At 43.3% G+C, this 22,789-nt stretch overlaps 1 protein-coding gene across 1 annotated transcript; it reads right to left on the bottom strand.

Annotated features, from left to right (window-relative positions):
• Window positions 1-52: 52 nt before the first annotated feature.
• On the bottom strand, window positions 53-21,805 carry LOC134441762 (protein SPMIP7). Its single transcript, XM_063192159.1, has 9 exons — window positions 21,179-21,805; window positions 20,948-21,045; window positions 20,606-20,679; window positions 20,331-20,469; window positions 18,724-18,791; window positions 18,558-18,599; window positions 12,089-12,196; window positions 11,070-11,171; window positions 53-323 (listed from the first exon to the last, which is right to left on the bottom strand). Exons 1-9 carry the CDS (start codon window positions 21,660-21,662, stop codon window positions 185-187), a joined length of 1,254 nt encoding a protein of 417 aa, XP_063048229.1. The 5' UTR covers window positions 21,663-21,805; the 3' UTR covers window positions 53-184.
• Window positions 21,806-22,789: the final 984 nt, after the last annotated feature.

Here is a 22,789-nt window from a genome sequence, read left to right as displayed (position 1 = left end):
GTGTGTGTGTGTGTGTGTGTGTGTGTCTGTGTGTCTGTGTGTCTGTGTGTGTGTGCCTGTTTGCCAGTCTGTGTGTGTGTGTGTGTGTGTGTGTGTGTGTGTGTGTGTGCGTGTGCCATGTGTTTCTGCATGCCAGCGTGCATGCCTGTATGGGTGCCTGGGTGACTGCGTGCGTGTGTGTGTCTCAGTAAGCGGTGATGGGCAGTACAGGGGGTGGTGGGTGGAGGAAAGGGTTCTGCGGGGGCACGGTGGTCACCTGCCTGGAGAGGGGACCTGGGTGGCCGAACGCTGAGGGGCTGCCCCGCTCTCTCCAACCTCTGGCCCTGGAAAAGACACACACACACACACACACACACACACACACACACACACACACACACACACACACACACACACACACACACACACACACACACACACACACACACACACACACACACACACAGTCACACACACACACACACACACACACACACACACACACACACCCACACATACACACATACACACACACACGCATGCATTCACACATATATTCACACACATATTCACAAATATATTTTGGGATTTTGACTTCATAACACACAAACACGCCACGCACGCATGCAACACCTGCTGAGACCTGCCGAGATGGACATGCACGCACGCATGCATGCACGCACGCACTCAAACACGCACGCACGCACACACACACACACACACTCAAACACACACACACACACACACACACACACACACACACACACACACACACACACACACACACACACACACACACACACACAGACCTGCCTCAGACCTGCATCCATCAGACAGACAGCAGCCATATTCAATTCAGTTTCTTTCAATTCAATTTCATTCAATTTATCCAATTCACTCCAACAATAGCTTAACGTCAATGCATATAGTATACAAACAGAATATATCAAAATAGGGGGTCCTTATTATGTGATGCAATCTCTTAAAATGGTCTAGGTCATTATACTGAAATTGCATCACAAAGCTGAAAATAATTGAATTATTTTACACTGACTACATTGACCGATAGATAAATACGTATATTATGGCATAACCACATATTATACAAAATGAAAAAAATATCATTACAACAAACACAGGACTTATTTTAGTGAATTACGGATGTGGCATTGAAAGAAGAACAACAAAAACATCAACAAGAAGAACAAACAAGCCATTCTCCGTACTATTTCCAACCCTTCTGCAAACTCTAAACCTGTCTGGCTATACCCTACATGTAAAGGGGCTCTTGTCATTTTTCCGTTAGAGTACCAAGAGCAAGGGAGGGCCAGGAGGGGGGTTGAGCCTTGTCTTGTCGGCAGAGGAAACAGATTTTCGAGGGCTACTGAATCCCAGGGAAATGGAGGTGGCTGCTGCAAAACCACCGTTGGTTACCGCGACGACAGGGAGCAGCAGCTCATGGCCTGGATGGGGGCCGTCGGGCGGGGGGATGGCTGCGCCTGCTTGCTCCAAAAAACACTGCTACACAGCGCATTTGGCAACACGTAGCCTCTTACTGCAGATGGGGTCGCCAGCGGGCCTGTTCACTATTTGATGAAAATAGTCAACTAGTACATCATAACAACATTGCTATGACATTACCGAGAGCCTCAAGTAACGAATTAAGACATAACCATTACAATTTTGGAGTCAGTGAAGTAATAATAATAAGGTGTTACTTGGTTTTTGGAAAGCCACGTTGACATTGCTTAGGAGTCGTAAACATAAGTAATGTGCACCGGCCTGCACTCTATTCTGTATCATTGGTAATGTGTCATGAATGCCAGGAACATGAATATCACAGTTACATGACACCCCTATGTAGACCCCTGCAACGGAAGTGCTACAGTGAATATTTCCAAACACAGTGCATTTGGCAACGTTTTCTTTGAAGGGCGATATGTCATCGGCAAACAAATAATGTGTCATTAGGTTTTTGGACAGTCAGGTGGACATCGCGTAGGTGTCATGACATTCCAAAAACTGAACATGTCATGGCAAGTGTCATGTAACAAACATCAATAATGTGTAACAAATGACATGTAACAAACATCCATAATGTGTTATTAATGTTCATGACATGCCATGCCATTCTTATGCTGGTTACATCACACTCCTATATAGAGACCCCTTCTCTGCCATTATAAATGCAATCTATCAACTCTCTATTAACCCCTTAGCGCAGAGCCCATCTTGTAACCTTGCCGTCACCAAAATTGTAATGGCTATGTCTTAATCTCTTACTTAAGGCTCTCGGTAATGTCATAGCAATGTTGCTATGATGTAGTTGAGAATTTTCAGCAAATAGTGAATAGGCCCGCTGGCGACCCCATCGGCAGTAAGAGGCTACGCTGAAATGAACACTCCTCTATAGAACTCTGCTACGCAGCACAGTTCGCCATGTTAATTCAACATTTCGCAGACGCTTTTATCCAGAGTAATTTACAATTGAGCACATAATCCTCGCAAACAATAGGTGCAGGAGTACTGAGTATACAGGCCAAGATGAGACAAGATGCTGTAATGAATAAATGACTGTCATGTCGAAGAGAGGGTGAAACATTGTTATAATACTCCTTTCCACTAGTTGATACTATAGACATGTTGCATGTCAGCATAAAATAGAAATGTGGATGCAAAACATATCGTATGCTATGCTTGTATATTTTTGATTATAAGGATAAATTGACCAGTTTCTGATAGTGTTGAAAACAAACAAAAAAACAAAAAAACAATTGGGTCACAACATTAATCCCCAAGGAAAATGGTCCCAAGACTATTCCAGTGAAGAACCACTGGTTTAATGCATAGGAATATAGTGCAGCAGGGGGTTAGTGCATAAAACAGTCATGGAAGGGAATATAATCAGGGCTCTTAATTAACACCAGCCAAACGGCAAAATGCTGGTGAAATTGCAGTTTGGCTGGTCTGGTAGAAAATAACAACTTACTCGGCATGTTGACAAGTGTGTGTTTTGGTAGTAAAATTAGGATCTACTAGCCACTTTGGCTGCTGATGAAAAAAGTTAATTTAGAACACTGAATATTATAGTCTTTGCTAGCTTCTTAGAGGTGGAGAGAAATGACCCTAGTCTTGTGGCCTCTGGTAACTTGCCCCACCACCGAGGACCAAATCCCCCCCCATTGTTTTGTGTCTTTTGTTGTGTTGTGTGTGAGCACACCAAATAACATTCCTAACAACTGTATTTTATACTGTTGATATGGCTAAATAAACTTGAACTTGAACTTGAACTTGAACAAATTGATTCAAGGCCCATCGCTCTAACTCTAAAACACTCTATCACTAAGCCTATGCATAGTCTTAATCAACTCTCTGAAGTAGAGTCGAAATTCACACTCCCCTATAGAATGTAGGCCCATTGATTCTATTCTCTTAGTGTTGAACTAGCACTGCTAAATTGACTTTAACTATGCACACACACAGTAGCAGTAGCTTCATAGCCTGGCAAGCCAGACCATAACATGAAATCAATAGTTTAAGGGTGCACCATAGCCAAAGTTAACATGCTAAACCCATCCCACTGCCTTGCTGCATACATTCAAAGCAAGACAGAGGACAGAGCCAGGCCAATGCCATGGCCCAGATACGATTGTCCCCTATGGTGCGAGGCTAGACCAAACCCCAGGCAGAAAACATATTCTGCCTGTTGGGTTTGGTCTAGCTTACTGGGCTAGTAGCTTCCCTTTGTGGGACCTACTAAGAAACAGGTTGGAAATAAAAGTCTTAACTTCTTAGCGCAGAGCCTATGTTATAACCTTACTGTCACCAAAATTGTATTGGCTGTCTCTATCTGTTACTTAAGGCGCTCTGTAATGGCATAACAATATTGTTATGATGTAGCCTAGTTAAGCATTTTCAGCAGATGGTGAATAGGCGCGTCGGCGACCCCATCTGCACTAAGAGGCTATGCTGCCTTAGCCAGCCTTGTTCGAAGCCTGCACTCCTCCTTTGACTCTAATTTACCGGTAGTCAGTCTCTTCCTCTTCTTTTTTCCCCCACATGCACATAGTATCTCACTGTCTGTGACAAGAAGGGATGGGTTGTTTGCTTTTTAAGATCTTTCATGTTTAGTGCGAGATGGATCAACTTTTTAAAAAGGAGACAAATGTAGCTGTAAGCGGTTAAGTCAAGCAAGTTTGATCTGATCTTTATAGGACTATACAAGATATAGACAAACAGACAGACAACCCTCACACACACACACACACACACTAGGCCTATAGTACATGCATGCTCGCAAGTCTTGCTCTTTGGGCCTCTGACCCTCTAACACCCACAGGCCACAGAACTCCATGTAAACCCACAGGATGTACATCAGCACTGTGTTACAGGGCATCTACTGTAGCCTACACCAGGCAGAAGGCATTACCACACATCAACATGCTAAACACAACTAGCCACTAGCACTTAACGAGTGCTTCAAGTTAAGGAAATACAAACATATAGATGTGCAAGTTGTTATGACAGAATGATGTGTGCCAGTGAGGAGCTTCCTATTGTTTCTTTTTTCTGATCGAGTGACAGTGTGCAGCATTACTGCCACCTGCTGACAAAAAGTGCCCATTGCAACAACCTAACTGAACTGTACAAAACTTGAACACAGTGAAAATCCCTTCCATGCATGCCTTCCAACCACCCACAGACAAGAGACATGAGAATACAACACTTTTTGGGTCAAATCAGCCATTTTTGTCTTTATATTTATGTATGATAGATGGAATACATAGCAGACTTTTCTCTTTTCAAAATAAGGTGCCTCCACCTCTGGCCACTTACTTTGCTATCTGATTATGTTGGTTCTCCATATAATCAGTCAAGTGGAGGATCTTATTAATGAGTGATTGCTTCCATCAGTCAAACAGAATATAATGGTTTGATGGTGGGGGTTGGTGATGGTGGTTTCCCCTTTATTCGATAGGAAAGTGACGGTGACAGGAACCGAGTGGGGAGAGACAGAGACGGGGAAGGGTCGGCGAAGGACCCGGGTCGAAATCGAACCCTGGTCAGCCGCGTAGCAGATGAGTGCCCCACCGTTACCGTCACGGTAGGGCCAAACAGAATATAATATGAATATTTAGCAACATCTGTTTCGGACAATAATAATTCCACTCTATCGTCATTGTCCATATACTGTATTTAATTATCTCTATTCACGCCCATGGTAGAGAGAAAAAAAGGATGCAGCGAGTGCGACAAAAATCTGCAGCATCGTCATTAAAATAAAAATTGTGTTTGCAAGGCCGAAAAGACAGTTTCTGGGTTATCAGATAAATGATGCAGGCAGGGCGTCCTCAGAAAGCCTTTTCCCAAGATTTGTGAGACCTGATAAAGTCGGTAGGAAGATGGATGTTGTATGGGCCTGGGCCTGGCTGACCTAGCAAAACCAAGACCCAACGGGAGAGTACTATTAATGGCCTGCTCTCGCATTACAACACATCAGCCCCATCTCGCATAGCAGCCTCGACATATTAGACCCCATATATCTCATTTCCAGCATTGTAGCGGATTATGAAAGGTTGGGCACCACGCTGTTTGTGAGTAAGCCTCAATGTGACAAAGTTTGTGACTTGTGTTTTTTTTGTGTCTGTGCCAGAAATCTGTCAGAAATCTTTTTTTTCTTCTGGCAGTCAAACACAGTGTCCAATGATATTGGGTAATATTGGGAGATAAGTTTGCCATACCATCTTGGCTGACATACACAGGGTTAGGGCTGGGCAATATGACAATATATATCGTTATCGTGATATAAAAGTGTATATCGTGGGGGCGCTGTGGCGCAGCGCGCTAAGCCCCCCACATTTGGGCTTGCATGCCCACCCACGGGGACCCCGGTTCGAGTCCGGCTGGGGTCATTTCCCAATCCTCCCCTGTCTCTCTGTCCCATTCGCTTCCTGTCACCATCTTCCACTGTCCTGTCAAATAAAGGCATAAAAGACCCTAAATATATATATATATATATATATATAAAAAGTGTATATCGTGACCTTTCTCCTATATCGTTTATATCGTGATAGTAATTTTATTAGTTGTATACAATTGAATATCATCTAATTACATTTCATGTTGTCACAATACACACTATAAGTTCATGTAACTGTAGAAATAGCAATAAAAAGACCCTTTTTAAAGAAAGGTTGTTTTGCAACATGAAAAAATAAAGAGCAAATCAAGAGAATAACTCAAAATGTATGTAATTGTGCTATATCGTGATATATATCGTTATCGTGATATTAAGTAATCCATATCGTGATATCGTTTTTTTCCATATCGCCCAGGCCTACACAGGGTGGTTATTGGCAGATCTGTCATCCCCAGGTTCAGAGAGTAAAACCTCTGTCATGTACACGTATCTCCCCTGCTTGTACCCTACTGTACAACAGTCAATTCACTTTTAGCCTATCAAGCTGTCTGATTTGGGTCCCCTAGTCTTTAGAATTTAGCTATATTGGGTTTAGAATATGGTTGTATCAAAAATGGGATAGGCTTTTTACTGTCTTGAAGTCAAGATCTGACTGTCATGGTATCAATTTAATTTGTGATAGCTTGAAGCCAAGACCTCACCAATGCAGAGAGGCATTTTTTGACACACAGTGCAGAATCCCTCCCCAGGACAAACCAAGCAACCAGTTGGATTAAAGCAAATTATTAAGAGCATTTGTCTTGGGGCTGCAGCAGGAATGACCAATCAACAAGTCAGCTAGTGCTAAACTGAGGTCTGCTGATTGTTCTTAAAGGGACACTGTGTGAGATTTTTAGTTGTTTATTTCCAGAATTCATGCTGCCCATTCACTAATGTTACCTTTTTCATGAATACTTACCACCAGCATCAAATTCTAAGTATTCATTATGACTGGAAAAATTGTATTTTTCATACATGAAAAGGGGGATCTTCTCCATGGTCCGCCATTTTGAATTTGAATAAAAAAAAGGCATTTTTAGCTGCAAAAATGACTGTACTTGCCATACTAGAAAATATGTGTTTATTACTTAGTACACTTCCATGTAAAGATCAAATTTGGTAATAGACAGCCCAGTTTCAATGAGCAGCATAGTTGCAGTACCTTTTTTGACCATTTCCTGCACAATGTCCCTTTAATGATGAATGGATTTTTATTTCCTCTCTGCAGTCATGGCATATACATCAAGTCGACAATGACCGATATCACTGAGCGAATGTTATGAAAGGCTGGTTTGGGAGTTATGAAAATCGACCATGGTTTTTATGTAGCAACCATGGTTCTACCATGAAAATCGTGGTTCCTGACTATGGTTTAACCATCATTTTACTATGAAAACTAACCATGGATCATGGTTATTCATGGTTATTCATGTTTTCTTTTTAGCATGGTTCTGTACACTTGCGGGTAGCCGTGGTGTAATGGTTAGGGAGTTGGACTAAAGATTTGCAGCTTCGAATGGTAATGGTTAGGGAGTTGGACTAAAGATTTGCAGCTTCGAATGGTAATGGTTAGGGAGTTGGACTAAAGATTTGCAGCTTCGAATGGTAATGGTTAGGGAGTTGGACTAAAGATTTGCAGCTTCGAATGGTAATGGTTAGGGAGTTGGACTAAAGATTTGCAGCTTCGAATTACACCCTTACCTCTCCCTACACCTCCATCCATGGCTGAAGTGCCCTTAATCAAGGCACCTAACTCCCACATTGCTCCAAGGACTGTCACTAATACAAAAAAAAACATTGACTAAGTTTAATTTAATGAATAACTACAAACCGTGGTAAAACCATGGTTAATTTTCGTAAGGGTAGGCATAGTCAAACCACCATAGTCATAGTGAACCATGCCCAAAAAACCATGAAAACCACCGAGTCCTGACTTGAACCCTGAGGCTAGTCTTATGGATGTGCTGGAGACTCCATACAGTGGCTCGAATCTCCAAATGCCAATACAAGGTCTTAAAGTAAAGAAAATCAGTGAGTGAATTAGGTGCACAAAATGAATACAGTTCGAAACAGCTATGGACTCTGTGACACTGCAGTGGCTATGCTGCACTGAATACAAGAATCAGACCTACCAGCAATATAATGATGCATGACTTTGGCTGTGGGCTCCTTAACTAAACCCTATTCCTCAGTGTCCATGAAAAATAAACTCAAACTGTATGCCCAATGCACTCACTATGTGATTCAGCTATTCAGCCACAAATTACTTCAGGTGAAAAAAGTAGAACCAAGTGAATCCACAAAACAATTGACCTACCAACCAACTTGAATAGGATTGGGATTTAGGATTCCAACCTCTAACGACTATACGATTGTCCAATACACTTTCATAGTCACAAACTTCAATTGCAAAAAAGAAATGATAAAATGAAAAGAATAACTCTGTTAAAATAACAGAATAAATAGTGATATTCCACAGGAGGTGCAATAGGCCTGAGCTAGATACATACGTATGTGCTGGCATGAGAAATGGTTCAACTCTGCAGATTTGTCCCAGACTCCTGAGAAGCTGATAAACTGCCAGTGAGCTGTCAACATGACTAAAATGTACCAGCACGGAGAGAACAAGAACACCCCGGTGATATTCAGCGCACACAGCACACCCACAGCAGCGGCACCAGCTTATTAGCCGATTTTCACACTTTAACACATTTTAATGAGCGTGAGACTAACAACTGTCATGGTGTCACAGTCTCTCTTCACGGTGTCACATTGCAGGAGCCCAACCATGAGGCGGCGCGACCAAATATGGAACACAGTGCAGCTCCCATCTGGTCATCTTACAGTTGACCGGTGTTTTTGGCAAAGATTTTCAGTCGGATCAATGGCTGTGCCTCAGGCAAGCAACCCTCCCCTGCTCCATTATGAGGTGGGAAGGGGAGCGTACAGAAGCACTCTAACCTGCTGTTCCCAATATGGGGGTGGAGGTGGGGGGGTAAGGGCAGTGTTGCAGTGATGACTAACCTGAGCTGCAAGACTACATTTCAGCAGCCAAAGTGCAGGTCCCATCTGGTCACCTTACTTATTGTTGGCCGGTGTTTATAGGAGAGAGAAGGGGTAGGGTTGGGAGATGGCAAGACTAGGCCAGACTCGAACCTGGGTCCCCATAGGCAAACCCACTCATGGTACGGTGCATTAATGCACTGTACCACAGCATCCATCCCCAGTTGGCTGGTGCTTTTTGGCTACCATTTTCAACTGAATCAATGACTGTGCCTCAGGCACAAAACCATTCCCTGCTCAATAATGTGGTGGTGAGGGCAGCCTTCAGTGATGGTATACCTGAATTCAAGACTAGCCCACTACACAATCCAATATTCCAACTCTCCAGGTTCTTACAGTACATGTGGGGGAATTGGTGTGGTGGTAGCTATTAAACTGGCTGTGGCAAGCAAAGATGGCAGATATCTGGGGTTGAACTAAGGTGCTGGCTACACAACGTGTGAAAATGAAGGATAACACACTGTGTCTGCCAACTGTGGATAGGAATATTAACAATATTTAAAACTTTAAAAAAAGAAATCAAGACCACATTGTGTCACCATTGTTGATATTATGGAGGTGCTCCTAGGCCACAGCCCTATCTAGCCTGGGATTTCTAATCCGACCCTGCATATATGATAGGCCTCAATATAATGAGCCATATCCTTGAACAGAAAGCATTGCAGCACGTCTGCATAAAGGGGGATTAGCTGCTTTCCCCCCTGGCCACGAGGACAAGCAGTCTGGAACTGATCCCCCACTTCGCTTCCATAAACACACAGTAGGTTTTGCAGAGTTAATACAACACTTGCAGAGTAGAACCAACGTTATAAGTGTTAAATTCAACTCTTTGAGTCTTTAAATTCATACTTGCAAAATCCACTGTGCACAGACATGCCACTACTGTGCAACCATGCAACAACTACCATGAAGTATCTTAGTCTGCCTAGTGCCTACCATATTTGGCTGCAGTGTTGTGTTGATGTGCTGATTTACTAATTGGCTGGAACACATATACAGTTTAATTCAACGTGGTAGTGGATTTCTAGCTTCTGTCCTGAGGGCAGGTTGTGCCAATCACAGCTGGTGACTGTGGCCAGATCCTCACCTCGCTCCCATCGACATACCACTATTGTACCACAGAGGGTCGATAAGGGATTACCCCGCTGTCAATCTTTGACAGTACATGCAACTGCCATGAAGAATACATCTTTAGGTATGATGTTGCATTGATGTGCCCACGTACTCATAGGCTGAAACAATTATACTTACATGTATTATATATGTATATTATTATGCATCACGATTTCAGGACTGACGGGTGGGGAAGGTTCCAATAGGTATAGGTATAGGGTTAGGTCAGGGGTTGCCAACATTTCCCAACTTGGGGGGCCCATTTGAAATGCTCACAAATGTTTTTTAGAAAAAGATTTAAAGGCCCACTTTGAATTAGCCTGGTCCTGACCATCCCATAATACTACCATTTCATTTCGTATTCATGGTCTGGGGGTTGTGTGATCTGACGCGATTGCAGGAAGCAGGAAGTTTGCACTCAGTTATGGTTTGAAATGATTGAACAGCTCTCACCCAATCGTCGACAGTTACTCAACAACAACATAGCGCAGACCAATGGCTCTGGTGCAGACGTTTACGTCATCGTCACGAGCGTCCTCTCCCTTTCGTCCCCACGCTTATTCGTTTATTGGCTGTTTTCTGGGGAGAATTGGCCGGCAAGACCCTGCCGCTGAAATCGCTCCCCAGAAAACAGCCCCCAGGCTAAAATAGTCTCTTGGCGGAAGTAAGTAGGATGGCTAACTTTGAATACCTTCAAGGCCCAATAGTCGGCCTCGGCTCACAGTTTGGGAGGAATCACTGGTATAGGTAGTAAGAGGTGTGTGGAGATTTGTTTGACCGAATTTGGCTGAGCAAAATATAGTTGTGTGGCAGTGGATTTCTAGGTCCTGGGGCCATGTTTGCTAATCAGTGGTGGTGGGAGACTATGGTAAATGGCTACCCTGGTACCGGTACCCTGGTACCCAGGTTTTGCTAATCAGGGGTTGTGGGAGACTGTGGATGCTGGGCTACTTACCCTGGTACCGGAGCAGTGCGAGGCAGAGCGGGCAGCGTTGAGCTAGATGCCCTGGGGATGTCAAAGTGGCCTTTGCCAGTGTAGCCCGGGATGGTGGGGCGACTGGAGAACACACATGAGCGTGCGCACGCACACACACACACACACACACACACACACACACACACACACACACACACACACACACACACACACACACACACACACCAAAGATAAGGATGAAGCGCAATGAAAGTATACATACACAGTAAAAAATGCAGTGTTAATTCAACACTTAGAGAGTATTCAGGGACCAAATAAACTCTAGGAGGTGTTAAATTGACTCTGTTAGTTTTGCATTAACACTGCCGTTTTTACTGTGTACATATAGTAGACCTACATCAAAACACAAATACATCCTGATATCACAATATATGTCATCCTTATATACTGTTGAATAGTACATGAAATATACACTTTTCCATGTTGAAGTGTAAGGAAAAACACTCTACCGTACACAGCACAGTGAAAACATGAATAAGGAAAAAGCCACATTCATTTAGGGTCATATTCGTGATGTCATAACACTCACATATATACATGTAGTACTGCATACCTGTACATGTCATGCACCATATATAGCATGCACCAAATCCATAAAGTTTGTCAATATGTTTTCCGTATGTTGCTCATAACCAAATACATGATGTTATAAGCTGTGACAAACAGATGGTGTTCATCAGTTCATCTGTCAATGCATTTGTTCTTCATTAAAAGATTAGAAAAACTAGTTCATTTCCAGGATGATGCTGCCCATTTACAAATGTGATCTTTTACCTCATTAAACTACCAATCAATTTCTAAACTCTCCATCTCCGATTTCCAATTTTCAAATTACCAGTCTCATAGACATCTTTGGCTTCAAAACTAAATATTCATGAAAAGATCAAACGTGTCAGTGGTCAGCATAAACAAGGAACTAAAATTACACCCTGGAGCTTGACCAACATTCAGGTTTATCCGCAGCAGAGCTGACTTACTGTGAAGTGGGAGTGTATGCGGGGATAGTAGTGCGCAGCATGGTCAACGGTGAGAAGTCCTTCCCACCAATGTCTATGTTGTCCATGTTCTTTGATCCAATTGTACCACTACAGATGTAGACACCACACACATACACAGAGATACACACACAGGCACACACAAGCACGCAAGCACGCAAGCATGCATGCACAAACACAAACACACACACGCACACGCATAGGCACACATACACAGAGATACACACACAGGCACACACAAGCACGCACGCAAGCACGCATGTGCACAAACACACACACACGCACACGCATAGGCACACACACACACAAACACACACACGCACAGGCACACACACATACGCACACACGCATGCACGCGCACACACACACACACACACACACACACACACACACACACACACACACACACACACACACACACACACACACACACACACACACACACACACACACACACACACACACACACACCGGGATCAGACGCCTAGGCCACACTGCCAAAATGCACTTGCAATTTTGGTGCCAAATGTTCAGAGCTGATATCAAACATTTATGTGTTGTGAGACTGTACACTTTTATTGAGGACTGCAGGGGTGGACAACAGCAGTAAATAAATTGGACAAAAACAACTACAGTGTTTGTATTTTGTATACATACCACTAGGTGGCACTCTTGACAAATGTTATAAGCACACCACATGTCTCATGTAGCATCACTGCAGTCTGTTATGGGAACTAATGCAATGCTATTGTTATCACATCTGCTCAAAGACTTCAAACTACTAAAGCGTTTTTTTAAATTAGTGTTATAGAGAAGTCAAATTAAGACACAGCCAGTGGCAGCTGTGCAGGTGTTCAACAGAGACTAAACTCTTTGGTAAAACCCTGGGAATAACTCAGCCACTCGTGCTGTGCTGTGCTGTGCTGTAGAATTAGTTTTTAGTCTTCTTCATGACAAATCTTTTAATCTTTCATTTTGTCACTGGTCATTGATTTCACTTCCAAGCTAATATTGAGCTTCACTGGCACAATTGCCAACGTATTGTACTTACTGCCTCAGTTAACAAACAATATAGTAATTAATCATTCTAATTATTGGCAATGGAATTATCAGTTGGGCTAATTAGAAGCAATATTCCTTGTTGGGTAGCGCCTTCAGCAATATGCTGTCTTCTTACACCCACTACAAAGGATGACAAAGAATTGTGTCATCCTGGATAGGTACAGTATATTCATGTTATTTGCAATTTGTGCAAGGAGACTATCTCTGTGGTTAAATACCAAAATAAAGGCTCTCTACTGTATATCAGTGTGTGTAGTTTCATTTTAAGTGCACATTGGGGTCTGGAGTCAAATGCAATTTCAATCTTCTGTGCCAATGTCTGTTACATAGATTTTTGTTTACACAGTCTTTGACTTCGTTCTTTGGCTTTGGCTTATCAACTCTAGGTAAATGTATTACTAATTTTTCGGCTGCAAGCCTCAGTTATAACAAGCAAACAAATTATCAATATGTTTCATAACAGCACAGAGTAAAAAGGCAGCGTTAACTCAACTATGCAGTGTTAGGCAGTGTTAACACTATGGGATCAAATACAATCTAGAACATGTTGAATTGACTCTCTAAGTGTTGACTTCACACTGCATTTTTGTTACTGTGCACTTAAGCTTCCCTGGCCATAGCTGTGTGGCCGTGGCCTGCATCTTCCAGGCTGCCTCTTGGACTTGATCTGCTTCTAAAGTGATATGCGATGAGTAGCCCAAAGGATGTGCAGTGGACCATGAAACTGTATCACTGTCATTAGACCTACACCTACTCTTGTCTCTCTCTCTTTCTCTCTCTCTCTCTCTCTCTCTCTCTCTCTGCTCTGACAACCCTTCCTCCACAAGCAAGCAAGCGTGCATGCATGCAATCCATGTCCATGGATTTGCAGACTATGGTTTGTACACAACCCCCCCCACCCCCACTTCGTCCCCTAAGCAGGCTGTGTGTGTGTGTGTGTGTGTGTGTGTGTGTGTGTGTGTGTGTGTGTGTGTGTGTGTGTGTGTGTGTGTGTGTGTGTCTGTCTGTCTGTCTGTCTGTCTGTCTGTCTGTGTGTGTCCTTAGCCAAACTCGCCTAATTATCCTCTTGTCAGCAAAAAGCGAATATTCAGGAAGGATCAATATGCTGACAAATCTCCCCATAATGACTGAGTTTAGTATTTTTTGCATGGATTTGGAATGTGGCCCGGTCTTGTGGCCTGGACTGGCAAACAAGCTTGCTCAGTCTGAGAACCCTAAAGAGCCTCTCAATGTATTGGCTGCAACACGTGTCAACTGCAGAATACAATGTGGGCGTCCGTCTTAATATTAGTATCAAATCATCATTGAAAATTGAAATGATAGATAGATAGATAGATAGATAGATAGATAGATAGATAGATAGATAGATAGATAGATAGATAGAGTAGTATCGTAAATAGTGCAGTGATAGTATAGACAAAATCCCTTTTTCTTCTCATTCTTCTTCTTCTTCTTCTTCTTCTTCTTCTTCTTCTTCTTCTTCTTATTCGTAGTAGTAGTAGTCGCCTATATCCCTTGAACATTCGAGGCAAACAGAGCAGAAAACCCAAGTTTACTGCAGCAGTTCCATAAATCAGACAGTGAGTTCTGCAGCAATTGATCAAGATAAAAACGGAGCTGACCCGAGTATGCATCACCCCTCAGAGCTTTGTTGACGTTCCTGCCACAACAGCTAACAACGACCAGGGCTACTCGCAACGTCTCTATGTCCACTCTGCGGAACGATGTGTGGAATCGACCGAGGTCACACTATCCCAGGAAGAGCTCACGATATTCCGGCTCGTCTGCTGTGTTGTGTGTGGCGGTGGCTTACCCTGGAGCCCATGGGGTTTGGCCCGGGTAATCCTGGCTGAAGCCCGCTGTGTTTACTCAGACTGAGCCCTATAGCATTGGGACTCCCATCGGCCATGTGCTGAGGGGTTGGTTTTATTAACATGGTCTCAGGTTACTAAGTCTGATTTGCTTCTATATTTGTACATATACTACGTGTAAAGGAGACTAGCTAGAAATGCTCTGTTCCCTTTGTTCAGATTTTTCTACACTGACCAGGACAAGCACAACTCTGGTGCATAAAGTAACAGCAACACTGACAAAAAAAGAAAAAAAGGAATAAAATCAGTGTCTGCGCCGAACTTGCAAGTCTACTGTGATTTGCATATGCGGTGGAACGTGTTGTGATGTACTGTACTGTATGTGTCTGGTGGGTCGGCCCCATCTGCTTGTGATAATTGACTCAGAATGATGGTGTCACATCACTGTGCTGTCATACAGTAAAGAAATAGAAAAGACCCAGGGAAATGGAAAGGGAATAAATAAAGAGATCAAGGACGTTTCTTTTCTCTTTTTTTGGTACTATTTTGAAACGGGATAGGAAAGTTTCATTGAATGGGAGATTACCAATGGGGTGCAGCAGTAAGTCTAAATTTAGCACGCAGTTATCAAGTCCATTGAACTCCCTGGAGCCACCGGCTGCAAGTCCAGACAGGTAAACCTACTATTCAGATGGCCTAATTAGAGCCCACGGTTTAAAAACCCAAACGGGACACACTGGTCCAGTAGCTTATTCCCAGTGATGGGCCAACATGGATTCAATAATTCTAATCCAGTGCCACATATTCCAAATGACCTGGTTGTACCAGTCCAATTCAAACAGACTCGTGATCAAGATACACCAAATGTTCCAAACCATCACAAGTTTCCGCCAATCAAAACGGGCGCTGGAGCAAAACATTTCAAACCGGTGCAGCGGTTGAACACAGACAGGTGAAGCAGGTGATCACAACCAGGTGATCACAACCAGCCAATCATAACCAGCCAATCACCTGGTTGAATTGGACAGGTAAAACCAGCCCATTCGGAACATGTGACACTGGGCTGCAACTAATAGGGTCGTTTGCAACCACGCAGCAAAAGATTTGATCAAAACGTGATTTGCTTGGTCATAAAAAGGAGGGGATAACTGCGTCGCAACCAAGCTGGACACATCAGGACGACGAGATTTCAACAGCGGCAAAGAAGGTGGATCTATAGGTCTGTGGGTGGATCTACCTATTTTGACAGCGGGTGTACCAGGGCGCCCTCTCGTGGAATTAAATAATCATTGCGCTAATTCCATGACGTGCTTACCATCGTCGGCACATGCTTGTGAAATGCGAGACTCTCTCTGCGTCTCGGAGAGAAATCGGGTGGTATTGTGGTAGAGTACCACTCAGTGAATCATGGAACAAGTCTTATGTGATGATTTGGCTTCACTTCCATGTAATAATTCAGTTAATTAGTACTCACTTTAGGCTATTCATTTTGTGTTTTGGGACCAAAGTCGTCATTCAGATAGGACCGTTTTAAAAGTACTTAACAGCGCCAACCCATGCTGCGAGGATTGAACCCAGGTGTTCAATATGTAGCTTTACCATGGCGCGCCAACCACAAAGGCCACTCTGTTTCGTGCACTTTCATACATAAAAGACAATATAAGTCTCTCGCAACTGGTCTGTTTCCACATTAACCATCAGCAACTAAAGACTTCCTGTGTTTCGGTGCAGTTTCGAACCGGGGACCTCATGAATGGAATGGAAGCGCAACCACTACTCTAACCGTCGAGCAGGCGGCCCGCGGAATAGTACTGCTTTTGTAACCTACGGCATACACTCCTAACGTGGCGAAGATGGAGCATCTGACGACAGGGTGGTTTGTTTTTTTTTTTTTACTGTTGTAAGTGGGTTGTGCGACCATACATATGGATGATACCAATCTGAGTATGCTGCATTTGTGCATGAAATGCATTTCAGCATGTAGAAAATGAAGCACGTTCAACTACACACACATGAACCACATGAGCTATGAACACCAATCACGGCAGATTCCTCACATCATGGAGGAGGTCTTCTTGCCCGGCAGTAGGTTTCTGCTACTGCGGAGTTGCTTGACAAAAATTTTGTTCCCGCGATGGTTCAACGCCATGTGACACGACTGCCGCGCAGAGGTCACTCCCTTCAACTGCGTCTTGAACGGCAAATTCTAACCATGATGCTTCACGCGGACACACTGAGCATGCTCGCTGCTTAGCAAATTTTCAACTTCGTCAAAATTACGCCATCACGAACGCCCTTATTGAATCCAGATTGCCCCATCACTGCTTATTGCTCTTTGTTTGCACCTTTATGCCCAGTGGCATCAAGGGCTTAAAAATAATAATAATAATAATAATAATAATAATAATAATAATAATAATAATAATAATAATAATAATAATAATAATAATAACTGTATTTGTATAGCACCATATCATACAAGGCATGCAGCTCAAAGTGCTTAACAAATGGGAAAAAAAACATCAATGTTGAAGATAAAGGTAAAAAGAGAAGTAGAAAAGAGAGACGGAAACAAGAAAGAATAGCAAGAGGACAAAAGAAGTAGACATAAATAGAGATTGTAGAGGCATACGGTCCCCAGAGGTTGGGCCCAGGATTCTTAGAGGCATAAGGTCCACAGTGATTGGGTCCAGGATAAGTGATAAATAGTCACACTGAATTTGAGCGCTCAGGCCCCTGGTGGCAACAGGGGTGAGGAAAAACTTCCTTTTTCACTTGATTCATGATTTATAGGGAGAAAAAGCTCCCCATATACAAGGGGATGCTGAAAAGGAGGTCAATTTCCAAACCCACTGCAGTCTGTTGCTGTTCAAACACAGCTCTTAATTGCCTACTATGTTGAGAAACATTGTGGGGTTAGTGAAGATGACAGATTTAGAGGCAAAATGACAGGACAAGAGGATCCCTTATAGTCCCAGAGCCAAGAAGAGGGCTTTATTTATGTTTTAGGCCGAGGATATGCTTATTGCAAGATATGTGTGCACAATTCCTGCATGAGCGTGGTAGCACATCCAAATCACACAGGGAGTAAAGGTATTGGAGTAAAGGTTTCCCTTCAGTCCCTCCAGAATATTATTCAAACATTCTTCTGTTGAATTTTGTGTTAAACATTCCACAGACCATTTATGACACCATAATTAGAATTCCAAATGTTGCTAATGTTAAATTCATACAGTATACCTGTTTGAAAAGGGCTGCATTAGTAGTCTAAGAGAGAAGATCACACGGTATATCTAGCTCTTAGATTTGCGAAACGATGACGATAGCTACAAAACACATCCAAATCCGCACATACACTAAGATGTCTGAAAATAATTTAAAAACATTATTCAAACCAACTGCATATTATCCAGAAGATTATCTACAGTATAGATGTTGGAGGAGACTGCAAGGCTATTAGTTCACTTTTGTGTATGTTTTTGTCCTGAAAATACAAAATTCATGGCAAGGTGTTGAGAAAAGAAAGGGCTGGCTTGTCTGTGAATAATTTGATAGATGGGTCAGTCACACTTACTCACCAGTACAAAGGGATCTGGCCAGACTTTGGACACGGACTGGTGCTGTTGAACAGAATTGTATTACAAATATGACTGGGGAATACTTATCAGAAAAGAAGCTGAGGAAAAAAAATGTTTTTTTTTTAAAAAAAATCACTTTATCTAAGAAACTGGACTTAGAACTCACAATGACAGCGGTTTCCTCACATCATTGCTGGATCGGACTTGGTGTCGGTTCCACCGAGGCCCAACAGCCTAAAAAGAAATGTAAAACGGTTGGGAAATGATCAAATAATCCAAGTCAAATATGCTATTGTATCATGCATAAAGTTAGAGGGTCACACAATAGAGGATAAATATTGGCTGGGCCAAGAATCCGTAGTTGAATCTCAACACTCTTATTTGTGTAGTGAGTCATTAAAGCTGGCTTAGCATGGGGACCACGGCACTGCTTTGCTGGGCTACTAGGGTAGACCATTGGTTCCACATACAGTGCATTACCAAAAGTATTCGCTCACCCATCCAAATGAGCTAAATCAGGTGTCCTAATCACCTTGGCCAGACCAAATGTGTATAAAATAAAGCATCTATGCAAACAAGGATTTTATAAACATTTGTGAAAAAATGGGCCACTCTCAGGACCGCAGTGAACTCCAGTGTGGAAATGTCATAGGATGCCACTTGTGCAGCAAATCCAGTCATGAAATGTCCTCGTTCCTAAGTATTCCACCTTCAACTGTCGGCTTTATCATAAGGAAATGGAATAGTTTGGGAACAACAGCAACTCAGCCACAAAGCGGTAAACTACGTAAACTGACGGAGAGAGGTCAGTGGATGCGGATAGTTCAAAAAGGTGGTCGACTTTCTGCAGAGTCAATTACCTCAGCGCTCCAAACTTCATGTGACCTTCAGATAAACCCAAGTTACGTATGCAGAGAGCTTCAATGGAATGGGTTTCCATGGCTGAGCATCCAAACCATACATCATAATGTGCAATGCAGGCATAGAATGCAGTGGTGTAAGGAACGCAACCACTGGACTCTAGAGCAGTGGAGACACATTCTCTTGAGTGATGAATCAGTGCTTTTCCATCCTGAAATCTGATGGATGAGGTTGCCAGGAGAACAGTGCATTCCCCCACTGCATTGTGCAGAGTGTGAAATTTTGTGGAGGAGGAATTATGGTGTGGGGTTGTTTTTCAGGAGTTGGGCTTGTCCCCTTATTTCCAGTGAAAGGAACTTTGAGTGCCCCAGGATAGCAAAACATGTTGGACAATTCCATGCACCCAACCTTGTGGGAAGTTGGGAACAGTTTGGAGCAGGCTCCTTCCTCTCCCAACATCGCTGAGCACCAGTGCACAATGCATGACAGATGAACTTGATTGGCCTGCACCGAGTCCTAACCAGAATACAATAGAAAACCCTTGGGATGAATTAGAGCGGAGAGTGAGAGCCAGGCCTTTTTGACAACATCAGTGGGTGACATACACTTTTGGAGGAATGGTCAACAATTCCCATAAACACACTCCTCCCCTCCTTGCTGTGGATAGCCTTCCCAGATGAGTTGAAATTGTAACAAATGCTGGACGATTTACGATTTATGAATGGGATGGCAGTTAAGTTTATAGGCTTTATGTGAGTCAAGGCAGGTGAGCGAATTCTTCAGGTTATATAATGTACATCTTCAGCTTGGCCTATGGTGTGACCCCAGGCTATTCCTTTCATGCTATAGTCTGATTTGCCAGGATATAATAAAATGACCAAATTGGAGAAGGAAGACGGACGACTCACTAACCTGCCATAGCTCAGGCCTGGTGTGGTATCTCCCCTGCGTGAAACGTTGGTCCACAGCGTCTGCCTTTTTCTCCAACGTGGTTGCTGGGGGCCTCTGTCGCCGGGGCAACTTGGTATCCCAAGTAACGTCCTCATAGCCCCTGTCACACATCATTTACAGTAGCTCCACCAATCAGGTCAGGACAAAACATGTGACTCATTTACTATTTGCAGTGGAGAGCTGCTGTTCCGTGAAAGAGGCTCGTTGAGGTGCTACAAGAGCCCTCTATTGCTGACCTTTGAGACACAGAGGTGTAGATGCGATTACGAGCCGCCTGGTCCACCACATCAGGTGAGATGGAGTATTTGGTCTGTGGTGCACAATTGTTCAACAACACTGCATCAGTCAGACACATGCACTTACACATTTTATTTTACATTTTAATTACAATGTACTCTGGACCATAACTCTCCAATTTTTGACCTTTGTTTCAGCCATATTATCAACTAGGCTTAAACTATTCTGGCCTACACTATAATCTAATGTAGGCCTATTAGAATTTGAAAAGATGTGGGTACATTACACTCATATTCAATGCAGTAGTACACATGTAGAGTACAATCTAGGTCTAAGCCTACCGAAGTGACTCCATCTTTTTCTAGGAAGAAGTTGAAGAACTTCAACGCGCACGGAGTTTTGGGGTCAGCCGGTTTCACTCTTTGCGCACTCGTCCAACCTTCGTGTCAAAACAATTTTAACATAATTGGCCTCGAAGTCTTCAAAACGGTTTGTAAACACCATGCTTCATTTCATATATAGCCTAGGCCTACTTAATATCGAACGCGTAAAGCAATTAGCCGAAGATGTACCTCCTATCCCAGCCCGAACTGCTGCGTCAGAAAGAGCTCTTGAATTCCACTGTTTGTCTGGCGCAGGCTCATACTGTACAGCCGCTGCTGTCCGTGGTGGCGTCTGCGGTCTGTCTCTTGAGCCAGTTGGAACCCACAAGTCAGATGGGGCGTAGGGTCTGTTCATAAATTGAGGTCTTGTCGTCTTGTTTCCGAGGTCCACGTCTGCGCCAGGACTTAGCTGCCCAGAACACGGGTCAATCAGCAGCACCTCGTCTCGCAGCGGTGCCAAGGCTGCGTTCGCGGCTGGAGGCTGGGCATGTGGGTTGAACTTTATGAAGCCACGGGCAACTTTTTCTTTGACGCTTTCGAATTCGAACCTTCCTTCGGGACCCTTCTCGCACGGCAGACAGAGCTGTTTGTGCACAAACTTGTCCACACCGATTTGGCTCTGATTGGCCCTCGAAAGGAGACGAATTCTGCAGGCGTCCAGGGAGCCCGACATGTTTCTTTCACTAGTCAGTCCCAAAACACTAGTCAGTGCCAAAAAATAACCTTTACAAAGTTAGCTAATTGACTTCTGACATGCCCCAGCCTCGTATGATCCTTCACCCAACTCTGACTGGATTCCAACTGACATGATGCACGCCTTGAGCACCGTTCAGCGTTCCCTGTTGCCTAGAGACCGTCACAGTGACAGTGGCCTGACTCCTATGTCATTGATGACAGTGTCACAGTGGGGGTTCTCAAATTACTTTGCTGCCAAGTTAATGGACCCCACTTCAACCTGATCCGCTCAGCCAAGGATGTATTACTACATGGGCCTACTCGGTGACGGCCCAAGAGCCCAAGGCTCAGAGCTACAAAAAAAACAAACATTTATTCAGTATTTGTGTTCTCATATTATGTTGAAATTGCACTTTAAACTATTGTATTTTCACATTTTCTTGAGGGACAACCCCCCAAACCCCCAATCTCAAAGGCTCTGTAATATCTTCACTAACCCCCCAAATCTATTGGAACCTCACGATGCCATGGAGGGGGGCCCTTCCTTGTTATCTGGCCCAGGGCCCCATAATCCGTCCCTGTGCCAGTGAATGGTGCACAGAAGTAGGTCGGTGTAGTGGTGCATATCAGATAATTTAACAAATAACCTGCACACCCAAACGCATACAGCCTAGTAAGCTAATAAAATAAGCTTCCATTAAGTTAGCCAACCTTGCAAAACGCAAATCAATCTCCATCTTCAGCCTAACGACACAACAAACAGCAGCACTAGATGGCATTATTTCACGTGTGGCTGTTGAAACGCCATGGTTTGTAAAATAAATAATCAACATGTGCCGGCATGCCATTTGTTTTGTAGACATAAATATCTCCTCCTCCCCTTGATTAATCTGGCAAAATGTCATCTGCACCATGTTTGAGAAAAGACATGCTTATTTGAATCATATGACTTGTTTGGGTCTGACAGGCTGATTTACAATGTAACATATTTTTGCATGTAATTCACTGGGATTTCTGGCCTTCATTTTTGTGCATAGTCTTTGCATTTGTATAGGCCTATAGCACAACATACATCTGTCAACAACCTCTCTGGATAATGACTTGATCTTATTAATCATTTCAGCT

This window comes from Engraulis encrasicolus, chromosome 24, assembly GCF_034702125.1.
Source record: "Engraulis encrasicolus isolate BLACKSEA-1 chromosome 24, IST_EnEncr_1.0, whole genome shotgun sequence".
Lineage (NCBI taxonomy): Eukaryota > Metazoa > Chordata > Actinopteri > Clupeiformes > Engraulidae > Engraulis > Engraulis encrasicolus.
This window is presented reverse-complemented; position numbering and strand designations above follow the sequence as displayed.

Excerpts from the sequence above, each read along its gene's own strand:
- LOC134441762 (XM_063192159.1), bottom strand. The coding sequence starts at position 21,662 with ATGTCGGGCTCCCTGGACGCCTGCAGAATTCGTCTCCTTTCGAGGGCC. Across the intron at positions 21,046-21,178 it reads AGTTCGGGCTGGGATAGGAG|GTTGGACGAGTGCGCAAAGA; the intron begins GTACATCTTCGG and ends TTTGACACGAAG. Across the intron at positions 12,197-18,557 it reads GGCCAGATCCCTTTGTACTG|TGGTACAATTGGATCAAAGA; the intron begins GTGAGTAAGTGT and ends CTACATCTGTAG.